The sequence below is a fragment of the Crinia signifera genome, chromosome 1, assembly GCF_055691185.1.
Source record: "Crinia signifera chromosome 1, ASM5569118v1, whole genome shotgun sequence".
In the NCBI taxonomy this organism is placed as follows: domain Eukaryota; kingdom Metazoa; phylum Chordata; class Amphibia; order Anura; family Myobatrachidae; genus Crinia; species Crinia signifera.
This window is the reverse complement of record NC_139217.1, coordinates 41,901,520-41,924,389: the sequence shown is the minus strand read 5'-3', so window position 1 is coordinate 41,924,389 and position 22,870 is coordinate 41,901,520. Positions and strand designations below refer to the sequence as shown.

The window sequence follows — 22,870 nt, the reverse complement described above, 5'->3', positions numbered from 1 at the left end:
TACAGGTTGAGTATCCCTTATTTAAAATGCTCGGGACCACAAGCATTTTGGATAAGGGATTTTTCCGGATACTTACCTGGTTCCCTGGTGGTGCCATAATGGTCCCCCGACATCCACGGTGTCCCCCGGTGTCCACGCGGTCTTCAGGATCCTCCTCATCGTCATCTCCGGTCCCAGTGGTGCAGTGTGCGGCACATCACCGGCACGTCCACGTACTCGCGCAATGCACCCCTGGGACCGGAGATGCCACTGAAGAGGATCCTGAAGGCTGTCGTGGACACCGGGGGACGAGGTAAGTATGAAAAAAGGGGTGGGGGGGGGGACAAACAAACAAAAAAAAACCTAAATATTCTGAAAAACCACAGTTTTTGGAATATTTTGTTTTTTTGGAGTACACAGATAAGGGAGACTCGACCTATATGAAGTGTGGCTAAAATAGATTTGAATTCCGGTTCTCTGTGATATGACTTACCGCAATGGGATCAAGCCAGGTAGGAAAAAATGTCAACCTTTTGCTTGTGTTGGCCTTTTGTCCACCATGTGTATGTTGACATTTTGGTGTTTACCTGTTAAGTCTACCTAGACACTGTCCATGCCTGATCCATAACCATCTGATACATGCTTGTCTGTCTGCAGAGGGCAGTATGCGATACCTTATAGACCATAACCCCTCAGATGCTGGTTTTTCACCCCAGGTGTAAGTTTTTGAGATGGAAAAAGACCCCCTAAATATCACCGAAAATCCAGTGTACTCAGTTCTGCTTGTAGAAAAGCCAGCAGAGGCGAGTTTAGGTGATAGTAATTCAAAATGACTTCATCCCCTCCCTCCATCCGCTTCCCTTACCTTTGGGCGTTCTTCTATGTCAAAAATTCTAATTTATACAGACGTCACCCCTGGAAGGCAAAGATACCGCGCTATCGCACTGCTGACTCATTTACATATCCATTAGTGCATCAACCAATGGCAAGCCGCCTCCTACCACGAGTATTCTCACCCCTCCCATCCTTATGCAAATGACTTTGCGCTGAAACTGGCGGACAAAGCAATGTTTTTATATTCTTGGCAGCAGAGAGCCGGCATTGAAAACACTGTGAGGTGGTGGAGAGGGGAACATTTATAGGTGCATCGCAACATATGGTGGAATTATCGGCAAATATATTACTTGTAGGTGGCGAATGGTATTAAGTGTGTTACATTTGCATGCACTGTGATTTAATCTATTAAAGAAAACACACAAAAAAACTCCACTATGCCTGTAATATATTATTTGCTGTTACAGGGTTGGGTCTGATGCTGCTGACAGAGATCTATGGAACACGCCAGGAAAGCATCAGCCGTACCCTCAGTCCTACATACATAAGTGGAGGCTGGTTTGGGCCTTCTCCTCACCCCCTTTTTGTAAACAAAACCAGGTTACGGTAGTCCAGGCCCATAAGTGCCCTCCCGGTTATAAGCTGGAGCCTAGCTTGTCTTATGAATGACCCAGCTGTGGTGGAGGCAGCCATTTTGTATTCTCAACCAATGCTCCTGACAGAGAAACCTGTGCGTTCCCTAGGAAACCATGACAAGACTAAGGGCTAAAAGTATTTTCTTATCTATTTAAAATTGATCTAAATCAATGTTGTATCTCAAGGGCTAAAAAGGCAGATGGTTTTCTAATACCGATTTCTGAATATTAGTAAATGTGAAATACAAAAATCTATTTAGATGAATACGGAAAAGCAATACAACAATGGCCTCCCCTACCCTAGGGGAGGCCATTGTTGTGTGGGTACAACTTGACATCATTTTTAGTGTAGTATTCTGAAAATTATAATTCTTTTCTTTTTTTGAGGAAATATTAAAAACCTACCTGAACTATTTTATTTTTTTTCAGAACAATGAGAAGTTTAGGAATATGTTCTAACTTCACCACCCTTTATGGTATCTGGGTGATAGATCGACAATGCATTGGTCAACATGTGGTCGACATGTATTCAGTTGACAGATGAAAGGTCGTCAGTGTTTAAGGTTGACAGATACGAAAGGTCCTCCGGTTCACTGACATAACAATGGTCGACACACGTGGTCAACACATTTTTTTGTTTCTCACACGTTCTCCCCAAAATAGTTACGATTAACTACACTTAATGGGAATGGTATCCTGCGGCAGGTGCAGCGGACGGCCTTTCCCGAAGCGTGACAAGCGTAGCACGCCCACGGCGGTACACATTTGTACCGATGGTGGTCCCATGACATGGAATATACAAGATTTGGTCTAAAAATAATAAAAAACTTGTGTCAACAATTTTTGCGTCGACAACTGTAATTTCAACCTTTTCCCCCGAAACATCGAAATATAAAGGTATAGTGTTGCGGCACTAAATATTATTGTGAAAGAGAACATCCAGTTGCATTGTGACCTAGTGGTAGGCACCCCTTAACTCTCTGTTTTCCAACCATAAGTCCCAGCATGCCCTCTATTCCAGCGACTGGTAGGTCAAACAGCTGCCAGCCATCCACCTGACTATTATCAATGGGGGAAAAAATTCACGGACTGTGCTAGATAAATGACCCACGCTGCTTGCTTTGGCCAACGTGTCCACTTTCTCTATCCCCGAGGCTTGATCCACCTCCCCCTGTATCACTAGAACTTTGCGGAAACTTTTCTCATTTCTCCCACTTGCCGGTGACTGTGAGCAGTGTGCCTGACTGGGTGACAGCAGCAGCAGCATGCACACGAGGATGAGACGGAAGAGACAAGTCTGGATAAGTGGATATAAATGGAAATATTAGCATACAAAGCTCCGGAATCTCACAGATGGTTTGAGGCAAATGTGTCTTGGTATATACACAAATATCTAAATGCGCCCAGCTGTGATTGCCGCTCGTCTGTGCCTGCAGCGTCACCCTACATGGAGCAGAGATTTCAGTCAGCTATGGCGGCCCAGGTATAAGATACACCCAGGCCCGGTCTGGGGCAAGAACCTGCCCTTGTTCCCAGTGCAATAAATAGTATGGAGTTCCCATTTGATACGCAGGCCTCAGTCCTCTATTAGCATTGCAGACCGGCTGGAGGATCTACGGCCTCACTATTACCACCACTGGGCCTTGTGTATCCGCCCCACCCCCTATACGGCAGCCATCGCTGCATATACAGGGGGAAATTTACTAAGCAAAATACGGTAGGAATTGGCGTTTTTGTATTCAGTGGTATTCGTATTCAGGCACGTATTCGTATTTTTTGGAATTTACTAATGTGAATACAGTATTTTTACAAAAATAAGAATGAACACGCCGTCAAAAGAATACACCTTGAATTTTACATTACTCCAATGTTATTTTGAAATTTACTATCAAGTCGTATTTCAAAATACTAGGTGTATTCTAGTACAAATTGTGAAAAATGACTCCCAAAAAATACACCTTAATTTGCACCTTAAAATACACCTACATTTCACAATATCAGACTTTTAACATGTGTATTCTAGGCGTATTATAGTACAAGTTGTAACAAAAATATTACTCCCAAAAAATCAGACTCCTGACAACATTGAAAAATACGAATCTCAAAACTACGACACCTTTTGTAAATTATGTTCCGGTATACGAATGTGTAAATTAAATACTCCAGCAATAACAGTCGTATTCAGTAGTATTCAAAATACAAATACGACTGAGACATAGCCGTATTCCTAGTACATTTTGCCCACAGTATGCGATTATGCTGCACACATGATATTACGCTGCACAACTATGGCAGTAGACATATTTATCATACATGATACTTGTGTTCTCTGATATACTTAGAGCAATAGATTACCTGTGTTTCTGACAAGCTGAGGCTGCTGGCCAGTTGCTTTCTCTCTGCCCCCACCACATAATGGTTCTTCTCGAAGGCCCTTTCAAGTCGAAGCAGCTGGGAAGGAGAAAATGCCGTTCTGATTCGCTTGGGCTTCCTGGCAAAGGGGCCGTGTAGTAGCAAACTCTCCTGAGAGACATCGCTGCCTGGAACACAAGAACACACATGGGTTGGGTGAGCAGGAGAATGGATCACAGAGATGGTTCGATATGCAACAGAGTAGACACACCAGGAGGGGAAATCAAATGACTGAAGATCTAGGTAAACTTGAGAATTGGTCAAGAGAATGGCAACTACAGTTTAATGCTAAAAAATGCAAAATTATGCACTTGGGACTCAAAAACCCAAAGGCTCAATATAGTATCAAGGGTACTATAATGGAAACTACTGAGGAGGAAAGAGATCTAGGAGTCACTATTTCAAGTGACTTAAAGGCAGGGAGGCAATGTAACAAAGCAACGAGGAAGGCTAGTCAGATGCTTGGTTGCATAGGGAGAGGAATCAGTAGCAGAAAAAAAGACGTAATAATGCCACTTTATAGGTCATTGGTACGACCTCATCTGGAATACTGTTCTGGAGACCATATCTTCAGAAGGCTATAAATACATTGGAGAGTGTACAAAGAACAGCAACTAACATGGTGCATGGCCTACATCACAAAATGTACCTGGATAGACTAAAAGCTCTTAACATGTATAGTTTGGAGCAGAGAAGGGAAAGGGGGGACATGATAGAAATCTTCAAATATATCAAGGGTTTAAACATAGTTCAGGAGGGAAATTTTCTTCAGATGAAAAGAAGTAATAGAACACGAGGACATGCACTGAAACTGGAGGGAGGTAGGTTCAGGGGAAAGGTTAGAAAGAATTACTTCACAGAAAGGGTAGTGGATAAGTGGAATAGCCTCCCATCAGAGGTGGTAGAGGCTAAGACAGTAGAACAATTTAATCATGCTTGGGATAAGCATATAGATATTCTTACAAAGAAATAAGGATCAAAAAGGGTTGAGATTACCTAAAGGGTAAAAAAAGGGGCAGACTAGATGGGCCAAATGGTTCTTATCTGCCGTCAAATTCTATGTTTCCCTCACAGATCTTGGAGATGGTGCTATTGCCCACATAGAATATTGAGATGGTGCCATGACCCTCACAGATCAGTTTGTATATTCTCCCCGTGCTTGCGTGGGTTTCCTCCGGGTACTCCAGTTTCCTCCCACAATCCAAATATATACTGGTAGGTTAATTGTCCCCCAAGAAGATTAACCCTAGAATGTCTGTGTGGGCATGTACATGTGATAGGGAATATAGATTTTAAGCTCCATTGTGGCATGGACTGATGTGACTGTTTAACTATTCTCTGTAAAGCGCTGCGGAATATACTGTATGTGCTCTATATAAATATCTTAATATATAATAATAATAATAATAAAATAAAACATATTACTAATAAAAGATTAGTTATCGAACATTGATAAAATACAATAGAAATCCTGTCATCTGGACCTGTTTACATGCAATTCAAAACCTGGGATCGGTTTTTAAATCCAAACTGACAACAGCCCCATCTACTCATGAACGCAATGGAACTTTGTGGTTCTATTCACTATATAAACCCTGAAAGTTTAGCTCCAGTGTGCATCTTCTGAGTAATGGCGTTACTTCCTTTATGCTACCGGTAGTATTCAACAAGACACCCCCGAAGTGAGGGCAAAGTGGTATAATCCAGGATCTGGTTGCATTTTGTCATATAAGAGTAGTGTATACAACAGAATATAATGGTGATCCTGGAAAACACAGCAAATGTGTATGTCACAGAGTGCTATAATTACCTCTTTGTTACATAGGCTGGCATGTAAACACGCAATTATCACTCTCAATGGCACCGCAACAGTGTTGCTATCTTCTGAGATAACCACAGAGTATTCATGCTTATGTTATGTTACAGTTATCACAAACTATGTGGGTGCGGGTGTTGATATTGTAGGGTTATACAGGCACACACCAGCGGGTGGCTCAAAGTATCATAGTAAACTAGTGATACTGGCTATTGATAGATTGCAGATACAGCCGTACTCACTGTTACACACTGGGTCTCATGGAACAGAAATGTATGTATGTAGGTACCGTAGTGATGCAAGAACACTGAAATCGTTGTGGATCGCAGGTAGTCGCAGGTTTCTTTGGAGAATGTGTCCTCCACTGGGATGCTCAAGCACAGTAAAAAAGGCAAGATGGCCCTTGCACAAGCTCCATAGGGGTGGCCATCTTGGGATAGAGCATGAAGCCCCTTTGGAAAAAAGGAAGACTGTAGCGTTCTCCTCTTAGACCATTATCATGCTCCATGAGATTAGGATGCACAAAATATTAGGCAGAACTGCTTTGACACTAATAGAGGGTACACACTGTGAGATATGCACTATTTTTCTATTAAATTTTGCTTATAGAAGCAAAATCAGATAGAAATCTAATAGAAAATCGAATGGGCATCAAATGGTTTTTCTACACTCGATGCAGATTCGATCCCAATGCACGCTCCCGTGTTGTGTAATTCGAATAGAAAAATCATTTTGGCAGGCAAGACTATATAGTACAGATCTGTACTACACTGTCAAAATCAAAGGAAAACTAATGGCTGACTAAGCACAGAGGTTACATAAACCACTAAAGGGTTCTGGAGATGATGTCACTTTAAGTTGCTAGTGTTACTGGGAGATCTGATGATGAAGCATTGGCCAATAGGGTGCAAGAGGGGAGGAGTGGGCAGTTAGAAGGAGACAGGAAGTGATCTATCAGCCCTCTTTGTGCCTTAAAAAAAAAAAAAGGGAAAACCCTCCCAAAATCTTTCACTTTCTAATTCTCACACCCTTTTACATTTGGCCCTAAATGTGCCTGATTTTGTCCGCAGCCCCCTGAGCAGGTGAAAGGGAGGGAAAATCTTTATTATAAGGTAAAAATGTTGGCATTTGCTTCAGAAACTTTTGGTCACCTTCCCGAATGATTAATCTAATTAGACATTTGGAAATTTCCAATTCGTTAAATTAGACCAAATATTACATGCTTCTTTGGTGGTGAAAAAAAAAAAAAGCCTTTCTCCAAAATCAACTTTTTACAGTAGGTAAATAATGCACCTCAGGTTTAATGAAAGGGCTTATTTCAATGAAACCTATTTTTTTTTATGCTTTTTTATTTTTGCACTAATTTGTTTGCAATCATCATATATATTATTTATAGGTGATTTTTGGTGACGATCCCTTTTTCTCCCTTCATACTTAACCAAAATCGATTAATGAGTTACTTTACCATTTTAAAGATTAAGTTCTCTGCTACTGAAGAATTGTTAATTGAAGAATTACAAATTGTATTGTTTGTTTAAAAATCAAAGTAAGAAATTGACTTTTGGTCCTAGAGTTCTTTCACCGGATGCGTCATACGGCACGACTAAGATGATCGGCTACTCGAAATGGCTACAACAGAACCGGTTATTTCATCCTACCACAAACCACCAACCTCGCTATAAAATCAACCGTATTTTATTTGCATGCAAAATTTTTGCATGGGCCATCTAAGTTAGGTAAAATTCAGAAGCTTTTTACATTTTTTTTACTTTCTTTAAATAAAATGCACATCATCTGACACATTTCTATATGATTCTGCTAAAGAATTTTTTGGGGTTCACTTTTTTTAAGGTTGAACTATATGATGTTGCTAACGAAGCTGTCACTTTTTTGGGAGGTCCAATTTTTCAGGCAAATTTTACTGTATGCTTTTTTGGACAAGATCCGAACACACTCGCTGCAAGTAGTGCAATTTGGCATTTCTAATTGAATTGTGTGAGTCTGGGGTGTGCTCACGAAGGCAAATGGTGAGATTTAATAGGATGAGAGATTCAGAAAGTGAGAGATTTGGGAAGAAATCTCCAGTTTTTTCAAAGCGGCAATCATTTACACTGCAAAACCTGTTTGATTTTGAAGTGTAAATGATTGCCGCTTTAAAGAAACTGCGAGAGGGTTTAATACTCCCAGCAGGTTATTTAATTAGGGAAAGGGAAAAGAGGAAAATACCTGTGCAACATCACCACAAAGGTAATAGAAAACAATAATTAAATAATGTTTGTGATTCTCAGTTTCTATGATATAGCTTACTAAGGCCAATTGGTTGGAGTGGAGGGGCACGCTTAGGATTGGTTATTTCATACTGGTCATGTGAACCTAAAAGTGAAGACATATAGGGCCGATTCAGGATTGTTTGCAGCAATCCAAAATCGTCCCCAGCCCCGATGGTTGGAGTTTGCCCCCCCATGCCCATTTCGGCACATAGTCAAAACCCGAGCTTCAGTGAGTTACACACTTGGCTGATGCCTGCAGGGGGGGTGGGGGAGGGGGCGGCTGACACAGGATGTCAGTCCCCCGACACCGTCTTTGTCCTGGGGCTTGCAGATAAAAGTCAGTTTCAACTGACTTCTATTTGCGAAGTGAGAGATAAATATGCAGGAAGTGTAATATACAGTAAGTGAGTGATAAATATGCAGGAAGTGTAATATACAGTAAGTGAGTGATATATATGCAGGAAGTGTAATATACAGTAAGTGAGTGATAAATATGCAGGAAGTGTAATATACAGTAAGTGAGAGATATATATGCAGGAAGTGTAATATACAGTAAGTGAGTGATAAATATGCAGGAAGTGTAATATACAGTGAGTAAGAGATAAATATGCAGGAAGTGTAATATACAGTGAGTGAGAGATAAATATGCAGGAAGAGTAATATACAGTAAGTGAGTGATAAATATGCAGGAAGTGTAATATACAGTAAGTGAGTGATAAATATGCAGGAAGTGTAATATACAGTAAGTGAGAGATATATATGCAGGAAGTGTAATATACAGTAAGTGAGAGATAAATATGCAGGAAGTGTAATATACAGTAAGTGATAAATATGCAGGAAGTGTAATATACAGTAAGTGAGTGATAAATATGCAGGAAGTGTAATATACAGTAAGTGAGAGATATATATGCAGGAAGTGTAATATACAGTAAGTGAGAGATAAATATGCAGGAAGTGTAATATACAGTAAGTGAGTGATAAATATGCAGGAAGTGTAATATACAGTAAGTGAGCGATAAATATGCAGGAAGTGTAATATACCGTAAGTGAGAGATAAATATGCAGGAAGTGTAATATACCGTAAGTGAGTGATAAATATGCAGGAAGTGTAATATACAGTAAGTGAGTGATAAATATGCAGGAAGTGTAATATACCGTAAGTGAGAGATAAATATGCAGGAAGTGTAATATACCGTAAGTGAGAGATAAATATGCAGGAAGTGTAATATACAGTAAGTGAGTGATAAATATGCAGGAAGTGTAATATACAGTAAATGAGAGACAAATATGCAGGAAGTGTAATATACAGTAAGTGAGAGATAAATATGCAGGAAGTGTAATATACAGTAAGAGATAAATATGCATGAAGTGTAATATACAGTGAGTGATAAATATGCAGGAAGTGTAATATACAGTAAGTGAGAGATAAATATGCAGGAAGTGTAATATACATTAACTAAGAGATAAATATGCAGGTAGTGTAATATACAGTAAGTGAGTGATAAATATGCAGGAAGTGTAATATACAGTGAGTGATAAATATGCAGGAAGTGTAATATACAGTGAGTGATAAATATGCAGGAAGTGTAATATACAGTAAGTGAGAGATAAATATGCAGGAAGTGTAATATACAGTAACTAAGAGATAAATATGCAGGTAGTGTAATATACAGTAAGTGAGTGATAAATATGCAGGAAGTGTAATATACAGTAAGTAAGAGATAAATATGCAGGAAGTGTAATATACAGTGAAAGATAAATATGCAGAAAGTGTAATACACAGTAAGTGAGAAATAAATATGCAGGAAGTGTAATATACAGTAAGTAAGAGATAAATATGCAGGAAGTGTAATATACAGTAATTAAGAGATAAATATGCAGGAAGTGTAATATACAGTAAGTAAGTGATAAATATGCAGGAAGTGTAATATACAGTGAGTGATAAATATGCAGGAAGTGTAATATACAGTGAGTGATAAATATGCAGGAAGTGTAATATACAGTAAGTGAGTGATAAATATGCAGGAAGTGTAATATATCGTAAGTGAGAGATAAATATGCCGGAAGTGTAATATACCGTAAGTGAGAGATAAATATGCAGGAAGTGTAATATACAGTAAGTGAGTGATAAATATGCAGGAAGTGTAATATACAGCATACTTGCCTACCCTCCCGGAATGGCCGGGAGGGTCCTGCAAATCGGGTCCCCCGGGAAGGGGGGCAAGTCTCCCGCATTTCCCTACAGCCCCGGCTCCCCCTCTCCCCGCGGTCTAAAAACTATGACTTTCGCGGGTCCGCGGGGAGGGGGCAGGGCTAAATGACGCAATTTGCGGCATTTCGGTCATTTTTAGCCCCTCCCCCCACCCAATGACCCACAAATTGAGGCTTCAGCCCGTCATGGGGGCGGGGCTTGATGACATCACCCGTGCCCCGCCCCCAAAACGAAGCCTCTGCCCGCCCCCTTTCACTCCTCTCCGGGCTTCTCCCGGAAAGGAGTATGCCAAAGTCGGCAAGTATGATATACAGTAAATGAGAGACAAATATGCAGGAAGTGTAATATACAGTAATGCTGCTTTCAGACCGCAAAACTGGCTTTGACCCTGTATTTGGAAACGTTTCCAAAAACGGGTCTGCCAGGTAAAACCCCTTTCACACCGCATCTCTTAAACGGTATACTACCGTTTAAGTGCGTTTTTTTGACACTGGCAGACCCGTTTTTGGAAACTTTCCAAAAACAAGGTCAAAGCCAGTCTTCAGGGCGTGCCGCCTCCCCCTCCCCCGGGGGTTAACACCCCCAAATACCCCCCACCCCAGGGCTAACAACCCCCCCCCCCCTGTGCAGCCGGTACTTCCGTTGCGTGATCCGGCACTGCAGTTGGTCGGGGAAGCACTTATGAAAAAAAGCGTCTTTCAGAAAATGGCTGCCCCATAGGAAAACCAGTTTTAAAAAACTGTCTTTCGTATGGGGGCAGCCATTTTCCGAAAGTCACTTTTCTTAAAAAAAGTGACTTTCGGAAAATGGCTGCCCCCATACGAAAGACAGTTTTTTAAAACAGGTTTTTCTATGGGGCAGCCATTTTCTGAAAGACGGATTTTTTTCATAAGTGCTTCCCCGACCATACTTCACTGCCGGGATCCACAACGAAGGTACCGGCTGCACGGCGGGTGTCGACACATGCGCGGGGGGGGCGGCGGGGGCGGCTCCAGTGCTGCGAATATTTAATGAGTGCTCATTAAATATTCGCTGCTCTGAATTTAGGACCCAGCTCATTGGCTGGGTCCTAAATACCGTTTCAGACCCGATTTTGATGCAAAAATACCGGGTCTGAAACGGGTAGGACCCTCCATTTTAACCGTTTTACAAAATCGGCTTTTGTAAAACGGTTAAGGGGTCCTGCACCTTTAAGACCGCACAGATTACCGTTTTAAAACGGTAAAAAAACGGCAATATACCAATTACAAAGTGCGGTCTGAAAGGGGCATTAGTGAGAGATAAATATGCAGGAAGTGTAATATACAGTAAGAGATAAATATGCAGGAAGTGTAATATACAGTAAGAGATAAATATGCAGGAAGTGTAATATACAGTGAGTGATAAATATGCAGGAAGTGTAATATACATTAAGTGAGAGATAAATATGCAGGAAGTGTAATATACAGTAACTAAGAGATAAATATGCAGGTAGTGTAATATACAGTAAGTGAGTGATAAATATGCAGGAAATGTAATATACAGTAAGTGAGAGATAAATATGCAGGAAGTGTAATATACAGTAAATGAGAGATAAATATGCAGGAAGTGTAATATACAGTAAATGAGAGATAAATATGCAGGAAGTGTAATATACAGTAAATGAGAGATAAATATGCAGGAAGTGTAATATACAGTAAGAGATAAATATGCAGGAAGTGTAATATACAGTAAGAGATAAATATGCAGGAAGTGTAATATACAGTGAGTGATAAATATGCAGGAAGTGTAATATACATTAAGTGAGAGATAAATATGCAGGAAGTGTAATATACAGTAACTAAGAGATAAATATGCAGGTAGTGTAATATACAGTAAGTGAGTGATAAATATGCAGGAAATGTAATATACAGTAAGTGAGAGATAAATATGCAGGAAGTGTAATATACAGTAAATGAGAGATAAATATGCAGGAAGTGTAATAAACAGTAAATGAGAGATAAATATGCAGGAAGTGTAATATACAGTAAATGAGAGATAAATATGCAGGAAGTGTGGCATTATGGTGCACACCAGTCAGTGAGGCAAAAAGCTCTGGTACAGAGATGTCCTCTCATAGGGCCTTATTCTAGTTCATTCTTTCTGACAAAATCCTTCTTAGATGGACAAACCATGTGCACTGCAGGTGGGGCAGATGTTACTTGTGAAGAGAGAATTAGATTTGGATGGGGTTTTACTTCAAAGTGAGATCTATATTGCAGTGTAAAAATAAAGCAGCCAGTATTTACCCTGCACAGAAACAAAATAACTCACCCAAATCTAATTCTCTCTGCACATGTTACATCTGCCCCAACTGCAGTGCACATGGTTTTGTCCATCTAAGAAGGATTTTGTCAGAAAGAGTGAACTAGAATAAGGCCCAAATGTGCCCAATAGTGAAAGAGTCAAGCTCTTTTAGTGAAAGAGGTACAATCGAAATAGTGCACAATAGCAAATTAGAAATTATTTAATAGTGCACAATAATGAACGAGACCCAATTCAACAATGATAATTGTGTAAGAGACACAATTGAATAGTGCACAATAGTAACCAAGAAACTGCATAACAGTGCACAATGAGAGACCACGTTACGATCTAAAAGTGCAATAGTAAAAAAGACAAGCTATAACTGCATACAACAGTGAAACAGGCACAATGGGTGAGATTTAATAGGATGAGAGATTTAGAAAGTCAGAGATTTTGAGAGAATTCTCCAGGTTTTTTTTAAAGCGGCAATCATTTGCACTTCAAAAGCAAACTGGTATTGCAGTGTAAATGATTGCCGCTTTAAAAAAACTGTAGATTTCTTACCAAATCTCTCACTTTCTGAATCTCTCATCCTATTAAATCTCACACATAATCATCTTTGGCAATAATTAAAGAAATCTAATAAGGACCTACAGTAAAAGTGGTACAATTTAATAGTGCACAGTATTGAAAGATATACTAGTGCACAATCATAAAGTGAAATGTGATCTAATAGTGCACCATAGTGATATAGATCTAATCATGCCCTACAGTAAATAAATGTAATAGTGCACAATATTAAAACAAGACAATATAATATTACCCAATAGCAAAAGTGTTTAGTCACGGCGGACCTTACACTGACTCTCTAGAACTACCCCAAAGATAGATGACACCTGCATAACTAAGGTTTCACCTCTAATAAAAAAAAACCTATAGTAATATTAGGCGCAATCAAATAATATAGAATCCAAATGACCACAGCTGCAATTAATTTATGCTGCTCCCAAAAAGAATACCTGAACCTCTAATAGCCACATTTGGAGGGGCCAAGTAAGTCTGCCCCAACTCCGGTGCCACCAGGACTTATGTGGAACAAAGGATCTTATTCTGGTCCGTTCGCTCTGCGCATTTGCACGGGGGAGCAATGTTTAGCGCAAGTGCATTTTTGCGCAATTGCAGAGGCCGGGTGCGAACTGCAAGTTTGCCGTGCCATTCGCACCCACCAGTGTGGACGGGGGATGTGGGGCGACGGTGGATGGATGCAACCATGGGAAGGCCCAGCGTTTTATGGGTGCTCCCATGAAAATGCTGGGCATTCCCATCGAAATGAGGCAGTGATGTGGCTGGATGTCAGCTGCCTGCCCTGTCCTCGTACAGATCGCACGCAAAGCTAAGTCAACAGCCCAGCCCCCCGGACCTGTTTTCACCAACTGCGTCACTCGTTCCCCGGCAATCACTGGGTGGAAGTCGCATCCAGCATCCCTGGTTGCCGAGCGACTGGCCCATGAGGACTGACGCATGTTGAAGGAAGCCCTGGGCCCTTCTGTCTGTCCAGCAAGGAGACCCGGTGAACCAGCCGCCTAGCAGTGCGGCTAACAGAAGGAAACAATATAATACAGTGCTCAGTAGTGTTATAGGAAGTATAATAGGGGTGATTGCCAGGGCCGTAACTAGGGGAGGGGGGCTAGGGGGTCACGCGCACCGGGCGCTGGAGGGTGGGGGCGCTAGTGTGGTGTCCCAGCAGCGTGGTCCCTGGGATGAGCAGCGGGGTCCGGGGACTGGTGGGTTAACTCCGGCTCCTAGCGCTGCCGGACGGTGGGCGGGAAGCAGGTTTTGAAAACACTTGCCGGAAGCTGATTGGCGGAATTCAGCCAATCAGCGTCCGGCAAGTCTTTTCAAAGTCATCAGCGCTTCCTGCCGCCAGGCAGATAGCGCTAGGAGACGGAGTGAGTGAAGGCTGCCGCTACACCAGTCCCTGGACCCCTGGACGCTACTCACAGGTATGTTGGCAGAGGGGGTCCAGGGACTGGTGTAGCGGCAGCTTTCACATACACAGCTGCTCACTATTTGCCTGGCGGCTTTCACATACACAGCCGCTCGCTATTTGAGCTGTTTCGAATTCAGCTGATTTTGAAAAGACTAGCCAATCAGCGTCCGGCAAGTGTTTTCAAAATCTGCCTCCCGCCCACCGCCCGGCAGCGCTAGGAGCCGGAGTTAACCTTCTCCAGTCCCCGGACCCCCGCTGCCTGTCCCCAATGCAGTGATTTTTTTTTATTTTTTTTTTGGGGGGGGGGGGGGGGGGTGGACACCAAATGACTGCCGACCCGGGCGCCGAAACACCTAGTTTCGGTCCTGTGATTGCTGACACCAGTGCTGGATATGCTGTCTTGTAACAAGGAAGATCTTTTAAAAAAACAGAGTTGTTAATTGCACAGCTGTACCAAGTAATAATTAGGCAGAATAGTTATTAATATGTATTAATTAGCAGTTATTAGATCTGGCTGTAAAAATAAAACGGGAGGATTGCAAAAAGCAGAGGCGGAAGATTGAACTGAAATCCAGATATACCATACTTGCCTACCTGACCCTCTCCATGCGTGAGAAAATGCTCTGCTCCTGGACTTCCCTGGTAATGTAGGATTGCCATCACCTGTGGGGAGCTGGGTAATTGATAAGAAAGATGTTTCACCACAGGTGATGGCAATCCTACATTACCAGGGAAGTCCAGGAACAGAGCATTTTCTCCCTGAAGGAGAGGGTCAGGTAGGCAACCCTGAGAGATACAGAGATATACATAATAATGCAGATCATCAACACAGTGTCTAATGCCCTGACTGTCCCACAGGAATCATATATATATAGTTTTAAACGGCAAAACTCATCTGTGGAGTGCCACTTATTCTCCTGCATCTCTCTCTCTCTCTCTCTCTCTCTCTCTCTCTCTCTCTCTCTATATATATATTAGGGCAGGGGTTCCCAATCTATTTGAATCACGGCACCCCTAGAGGTACAGAATTTTTTTCATGGCACCCCTAGGCCAAAGAAAAAAAAGCAGAATAAATATAGCATTAAGTAGATTGGGTTTCTATGTGATCCTTCTGGTCAGTTATGTGGTTAAGGGCAGGAGTTGCTTCTGTTTGTACACATTGTATGATTGGCAGCCACTAGCACTGGATTTGCCCATAAACAATTAACCATAAAAAATTTGAATTGGTCCTGGACCACCAACCTGGGGCACCCTTGCAAGTGTCCTGAGGCACCCCTGGGAGCCACGGCACACAGTTTGGGAACCAAACCACTGTATTAGGGTGTTCACAAGAAATCAATGTTTGAATTTATTTCGAGATACCCTCTAATAAGTTGCCAATTGTTATAGAAACCAGATCGCCAAAGTTTCACCTTGAGCAGATAATAGTGAGAACCTGACTCATCGGCCCTAAAGTTAAGAAAAATGCCCATTTTCGATAAAAAAAAAAATCAGTTTTCTTGACATAAAATCACTGCCATTTGTCCAAGGAACCTGGATTTGGTCTTATTTCTTAGATAATGTTCCTCGCTTCAATTTTGATTCACATCATTACTTTGCTAGAATTGAAGATATTTAGCATTTTCCTGAATTTGGAAGAATTCCAAACCAATTGACTTTTTCAGGAATGTGTCACTAATTAACTAAACACAAAAATTATAATTTTTTTAAGGTTTTTTTTTTGTCTAATTGTTTGTTTCATTTAACATCAAAGCAGTGCCAATAAGATGCTTTTTAAAAATTACACAATCTAAGATGTAAGAGAAAACCTGGCTTCAAGAAAGAGGGAGAAGAGGTGGGGGGGAAAGAATACAAATATATGAACCAACTCTTTATTGTAATCATCATCATCGAAAATACAAGTGAAACCACTAAAAAAACGGTTTTTATTTCAAAATTTTGCCCTAGCTTATATTATCCCTTTCTGTAAGAGATGTGAAACTATCCGCTAAAAATGCCAACGCCGCTCACATTTGTTATATAAATTCAAATGAATAAAAGGTTGTGTAAAAAAAGATTATAAGTGAGATATTTGGGAAGAAATCTCCAGGTTTTTTAAAAGCGGCAATCATTTACACTGCAAAAGCAGTTTTATTTTGCAGTGTAAATGATTGCAGCTTTAAAAATACTGGAGATTTCTTCCCAAATCTCTCATTTTCTGAATATCTCACCCTATTAAATCTCACCCTATATTTCCTATATATGGAAAACATTACAGGTCATAATGCTGTATACCCGGCAATATTCACACCTATTATGATCAATTCACTTGGCACTCAAAGGGTTCAAAATTATTCTAATCGATTGCCAGTTTAGGTAGAGGTTTGGGGCCAGAGGTATTAAGCTTGAAAAGTGATAAAAATTAGAGTGATAAACCACCAGCCAATCAGCTCCTACCTGCCATGTCACAGGCTGTGTTTTAAAAATGACAGGTAGGAGCTGATTGGTTATAGTTTTGTCACTCTCCGTTGTATCACTTTTCTCGCCCTTGGAGATGTACTAAGCTTTTGAGGGGTCAGGATAGATATTTCGGCATTCATATACTTGCAGCAGGTATTATTTTTGTTCCTCATTTTTTGTAATACTTGGATTAAAATCTTCGCATAAGTTTTACACCGCTTTTCGCAGTGTCATTGACCGCTCTGAGACCCCCGACTATTTTCTGCCACTTCTTCTGGATCAAGTATATAAATGTCTGTTGAGATATTGAATCTCTTGAAGAAGTTCAATGTTTGAGGCGAAATAAAGAACCTCTTTATCCAAAAATTATATTGAAAAATTATTTTGATGTGTTGGAACCAACAAATAATAATAAAAAAAAAAACAATGAAAACTGAGTTATAATAAAAATGTTCCCATGTTAGAGCGAATTTTTACTCATTTACGAAAATGCCAAATATCTTCCATTCTATACACAAAGTAAAGGTGAGACTCAAAACTGAATCCAAGAAAATTATCTAAGAAATCAGACCAAATCCAGATTCTTAGGATAAACCGTTGTGATTTTATGGCAAAAAACATGCAATATTTTCATAACGTTAGAGCTGATAAGTCAATCTCAATTTCAAAATCATACCCCCCCCCCCCTCATACCTTGAGATCACCCTAATATAATCATTATTACATTTATTATATGGCAGTACACAGCTCCCACCGACCTCACTACCGGATATATACCATTATTATAGGGCCATACACAGCTCCCACCGACCTCACTACTGGATATATACCATTATTATATGGACCTACTGTACACAGCTCCCACCAACCTCACTGCCGGATATATACCATTATTATATGGCAGTACACAGCTCCCACAGACCTCACTGCCTGATATATACCATTATTATATGGCAGTACACAACTCCCACAGACCTCACTGCCGGATATATACCATTATTATATGGCAGTACACAGCTCCCACAGACCTCACTGCCAGATATATACCATTATTATAGAGCTCCCACCGACCTCACTGCTGGATATATACCATTATTCTATGGCAGTACACAGTTCCCACCGGCCTCACTGCCGGACATTTACCATTATACCATTATTATAGGGCAGTACACAGCTCTCACCGACCTCACTGCCAGATATATATCATTTTTATAAGGCCGTACACAGCTCCCACCTCCCTCACTGCCAGATATATACCACTACTATAGGGCCATACACAGCTCCCACCAACCTCACTGCCGGATATATACCATTATTATTGGGACCTACACAGCTCCCATGGACCTCACTGCTGGATATATACCATTATTATATGGCAGTACACAGCTCCCACCAACCTCACTGCCGGATATATACCATTATTATAAGACCATACACAGCTCCCACCAACCTCACCGCCGGATATATACCATTATTATAGGGACCTACACAGCTCCCACTGACCTCACTTCCGCATATATACCATTGTTATATGGCAGTACACAGCTCCCACCGACCTCACTGCTGGATATATACCATTATTATAGAGCTCCTACCGACCTCACTGCTGGATATATACCATTATTATATGGCAGTACACAGCTCCCACCGACCTCACTGCTGGATATATACCATTATTATATGGCAGTACACAGCTCCCACAGACCTCACTGCCGGATATATACCATTATTATATGGCAGTACACAGCTCCCACAGACCTCACTGCCAGATATATACCATTATTATAGAGCTCCCACCGACCTCACTGCTGGATATATACCATTATTCTATGGCAGTACACAGCTCCCACCGGCCTCACTGCCGAACATTTACCATTATACCATTATTATAGGGCAGTACACAGCTCTCACCGACCTCACTGCCAGATATATATCATTATTATAAGGCTGTACACAGCTCCCACCTCCCTCACTGCCAGATATATACCACTACTATAGGGCCATACACAGCTCCCACCAACCTCACTGCCGGATATATACCATTATTATAGGGACCTACACAGCTCCCATGGACCTCACTGCTGGATATATACCATTATTATATGGCAGTACACAGCTCCCACCAACCTCACTGCCGGATATATACCATTATTATAAGACCATACACAGCTCCCACCAACCTCACCGCCGGATATATACCATTATTATAGGGACCTACACAGCTCCCACTGACCTCACTTCCGCATATATACCATTGCTATATGGCAGTACACAGCTCCCACCGACCTCACTGCTGGATATATACCATTATTATAGAGCTCCCACCGACCTCACTGCAGGATATATACCATTATTATATGGCAGTACACAGCTCCCACGGACATCACTGCCTGGTATATACCATTTTTATAGGGCCGTACACAGCTCCCACTGACATCACTGCCGGATATATACCACTACTATAGGGCCATACACAGCTCCCACCAACCTGGATATGTACCATTATTATAGGGACCTACACAGCTCCTACGGACCTCACTGCTGGATATATACCATTATTATGTGGCAGTACACATCTCCCACCATCCCCACTGCCGGATATATACCATTATTAAAGGGTCCGACACAGCTCCCACGAACCTCACTGCTGGATATGTACCATTATTATAGGGACCTACACAGCTCCCACGGACCTCACTGCTGGATATATACCATTATTATATGGCAGTACACAGCTCCCACCATCCCCACTGCCGGATATATACCATTATTAAAGGGTCCGACACAGCTCTCACGAACCTCACTGCTGGATATATACCATTATTATATGGTTGTACACAGCTCCCACTGACCTCACTTCTGGATATATACCATTATTATATGGTCGTACACAGCTCTCACTGACCTCACTGCCGGATATATACCATTATTATATGGCAGTACACAGCTCCCACCGACCTCACTGCTGGATATATACCATTATTTTATGGCAGTACACAGCTCCCACCGACCTCACTGATGGATATATACCATTATTATATGGCAGTACACAGCTCCCACCGACCTCACTGCCGGATATTTACCATTATTATAGGGCAGTACACAGCTCTCACCTACCTCACTGCCGGATATATACCATTATCATAGGGACCTACACAGCTCCCACGGACCTCACTGCTGGATATATACCATTATTATATGGCAGTACACAGCTCCCACCATCCCCACTGCCGGATATATACCATTATTAAAGGGTCCGACACAGCTCCCACGAACCTCACTGCTGGATATATACCATTATTATATGGTTGTACACAGCTCCCACTGACCTCACTTCTGGATATATACCATTATTATATGGTCGTACACAGCTCTCACTGACCTCACTGCCGGATATATACCATTATTATATGGCAGTACACAGCTCCCACCGACCTCACTGCTGGATATATACCATTATTTTATGGCAGTACACAGCTCCCACCCACCTCACTGATGGATATATACCATTATTATATGGCAGTACACCGCTCCCACCGACCTTACTGCCGGATATTTACCATTATTATAGGGCAGTACACAGCTCTCACCTACCTCACTGCCGGATATATACCATTATTATAGGGCCGTACACAGCTCCCACCGACCTCACTGCCGGATATATACCACTACTATAGGGCCATACACAGCTCCCACCAACCTCACTGCCAGATATATACCATTATTATAGGGACCTACACAGCTCCCATGGACCTCACTGCTGGATATATACCATTATTATATGGCAGTACACAGCTCCCACCAACCTCACTGCCGGATATATACCATTATTATAGAGCTCCAACCGACCTCACTCCCGGATATATACCAATATTATAGGGTCGTACACAGCTCCCACCGACCTCACTGCCGGATATTTATCATTATTATATGGCAGTACACAGCTCTCACCGACCTCACTGCCGGATATATACCATTATTATAGAGCTCCAACCGACCTCACTGCTGGATATATACCATTATTATAAGGTCGTACACAGCTCCCACCGACCTCACTGTCGGATATTTACGATTATTATAGGGCAATAGACAGCTCTCACTGACCTCACTGCCGGATATATACCATTATTATATAGCAGTACACAGCTCCCACCAACCTCACTGCCGGATATATACCATGATTATAGAGCTCCCACCGACCTCACTGCCGGATATTTACCATTATTATAGGGCCGTACACAGCTCCCACCAACCTCACTGCCGGATATATACCACTACTAGAGGGGCATACACAGCTCCCACCAACCTCAGTGCCGGATATATACCAGTTTTATAGGGACCTACACAGCTCCCATGGACCTCACTGCTGAATATATACCATTATTATATGGCAGTACACATCTCCCACCAACCTCACTGCCGGATATATACCCTTATTATAGAGATCCAACAACCTCACTGCTGGAAATATACCATTACTATAGGGTCGTACACAGCTCCCACCAACCTCACTGTCGGATATTTAGCATTATTATATGGCAGTACACAGCTCCCACCGACCTCACTGCCGGATATATACCATTATTATAGAGCTCCAACGACCTCACTGCTGGATATATACCATTACTATAGGGTCGTACACAGCTCCCACCGACCTCACTGCCGAATATTTAGCATTATTATATGGCAGTACACAGCTCCCACCGACCTCACTGCCGGATATATACCATTATTATAGTGTCGTACACAGATCCCACTGACCTCACTGCCGGATATTTATCATTATTATATGGCAGTACACAGCTCACACCGACCTCAGTCCAGGATATATACCATTATTATAGGGCCGTACACAGCTCCCACCGACCTCACTGCTGGATATATACCATTATTATAGGGACCTACACAGCTCCCATGGACCTCACTGCTGAATATTTAGCATTATTATATGGCAGTACACAGCTCCCACCAACCTCACTGCTGGATATATACCATTACTATAGGGTCGTACACAGCTCCCACCGACCTCACTGCCGAATATTTAGCATTATTATATGGCAGTACACAGCTCCCACCGACCTCACTGCCGGATATATACCATTATTATAGGGTCGTACACAGATCCCACTGACCTCACTGCCGGATATTTATCATTATTATATGGCAGTACACAGCTCACACCGACCTCAGTGCCGGATATATACCATTATTATAGGACCATACAAAGCTCCCACCGACCTCATTGCCATTTATATATACCATTATTATAGGGCCGTGCACAGCTCCCACCGACCTCACTGCTGGATATATACCATTATTATAGGGACCTATACAGCTCCCATGGACCTCACTGCTGGATTTTTACATTATATGGCAGTACACAGCTCCCACCAACCTCACTGCCGATGTATACCATTATTAAAGGGTCGTACACAGCTCCAACCGACCTCACTGCCGGATATATACCATCATTATAGAGCTCCAACTGACCTCGCTGCTGGATATATACCATTATTATAGGGTCGTACACAGCTCCCACCGACCTCACTGCTGAATATTTATCATAATTATATGGCAGTACACAGCTCACACCGACCTCAGTGCCGGATAAATACCATTATTATAGGGCCATACACAGCTCCCACCGACCTCATTGCCATTTATATATACCATTATTAAAGGGCAGTACACAGCTCTCACTGCCAGATATATAACATTGTTATAGTGCCGTACACAGCTCCCATCGACCTCACTGCCGAATATATACCAATATTATAGGGACGTACACAGCTCCCACTGACCTCACTGCCAGATATATATACCATTATTTTAGGGCCGTACACAGCTCCCACTGACCTAACTGCCGGATACATACCATTATTATAGGGACCTACACAGCTCCCACCGACCTCACTACCGGATATATACCATTATTATAGGGCCATACACAGCTCCCACCAACCTCATTGCCAGATATATATCATTATTATAGGGCAGTACAAAGTTCCCATGACCTCA

The 22,870-nt window shown here is 41.8% G+C and overlaps 1 protein-coding gene across 1 annotated transcript in view; it reads right to left on the bottom strand.

The window, feature by feature from the left end:
* Positions 1-22,870, bottom strand: part of EMX1 (empty spiracles homeobox 1) — a 49,422-nt gene that overhangs the window by 5,525 nt on the left and 21,027 nt on the right. Inside the window, exon 2 of the mRNA XM_083155757.1 lies at positions 3,804-3,988. Within this exon, the coding sequence (XP_083011883.1) occupies positions 3,804-3,988 (185 nt within the window). The remainder of the gene's footprint in view (positions 1-3,803; positions 3,989-22,870) is intronic.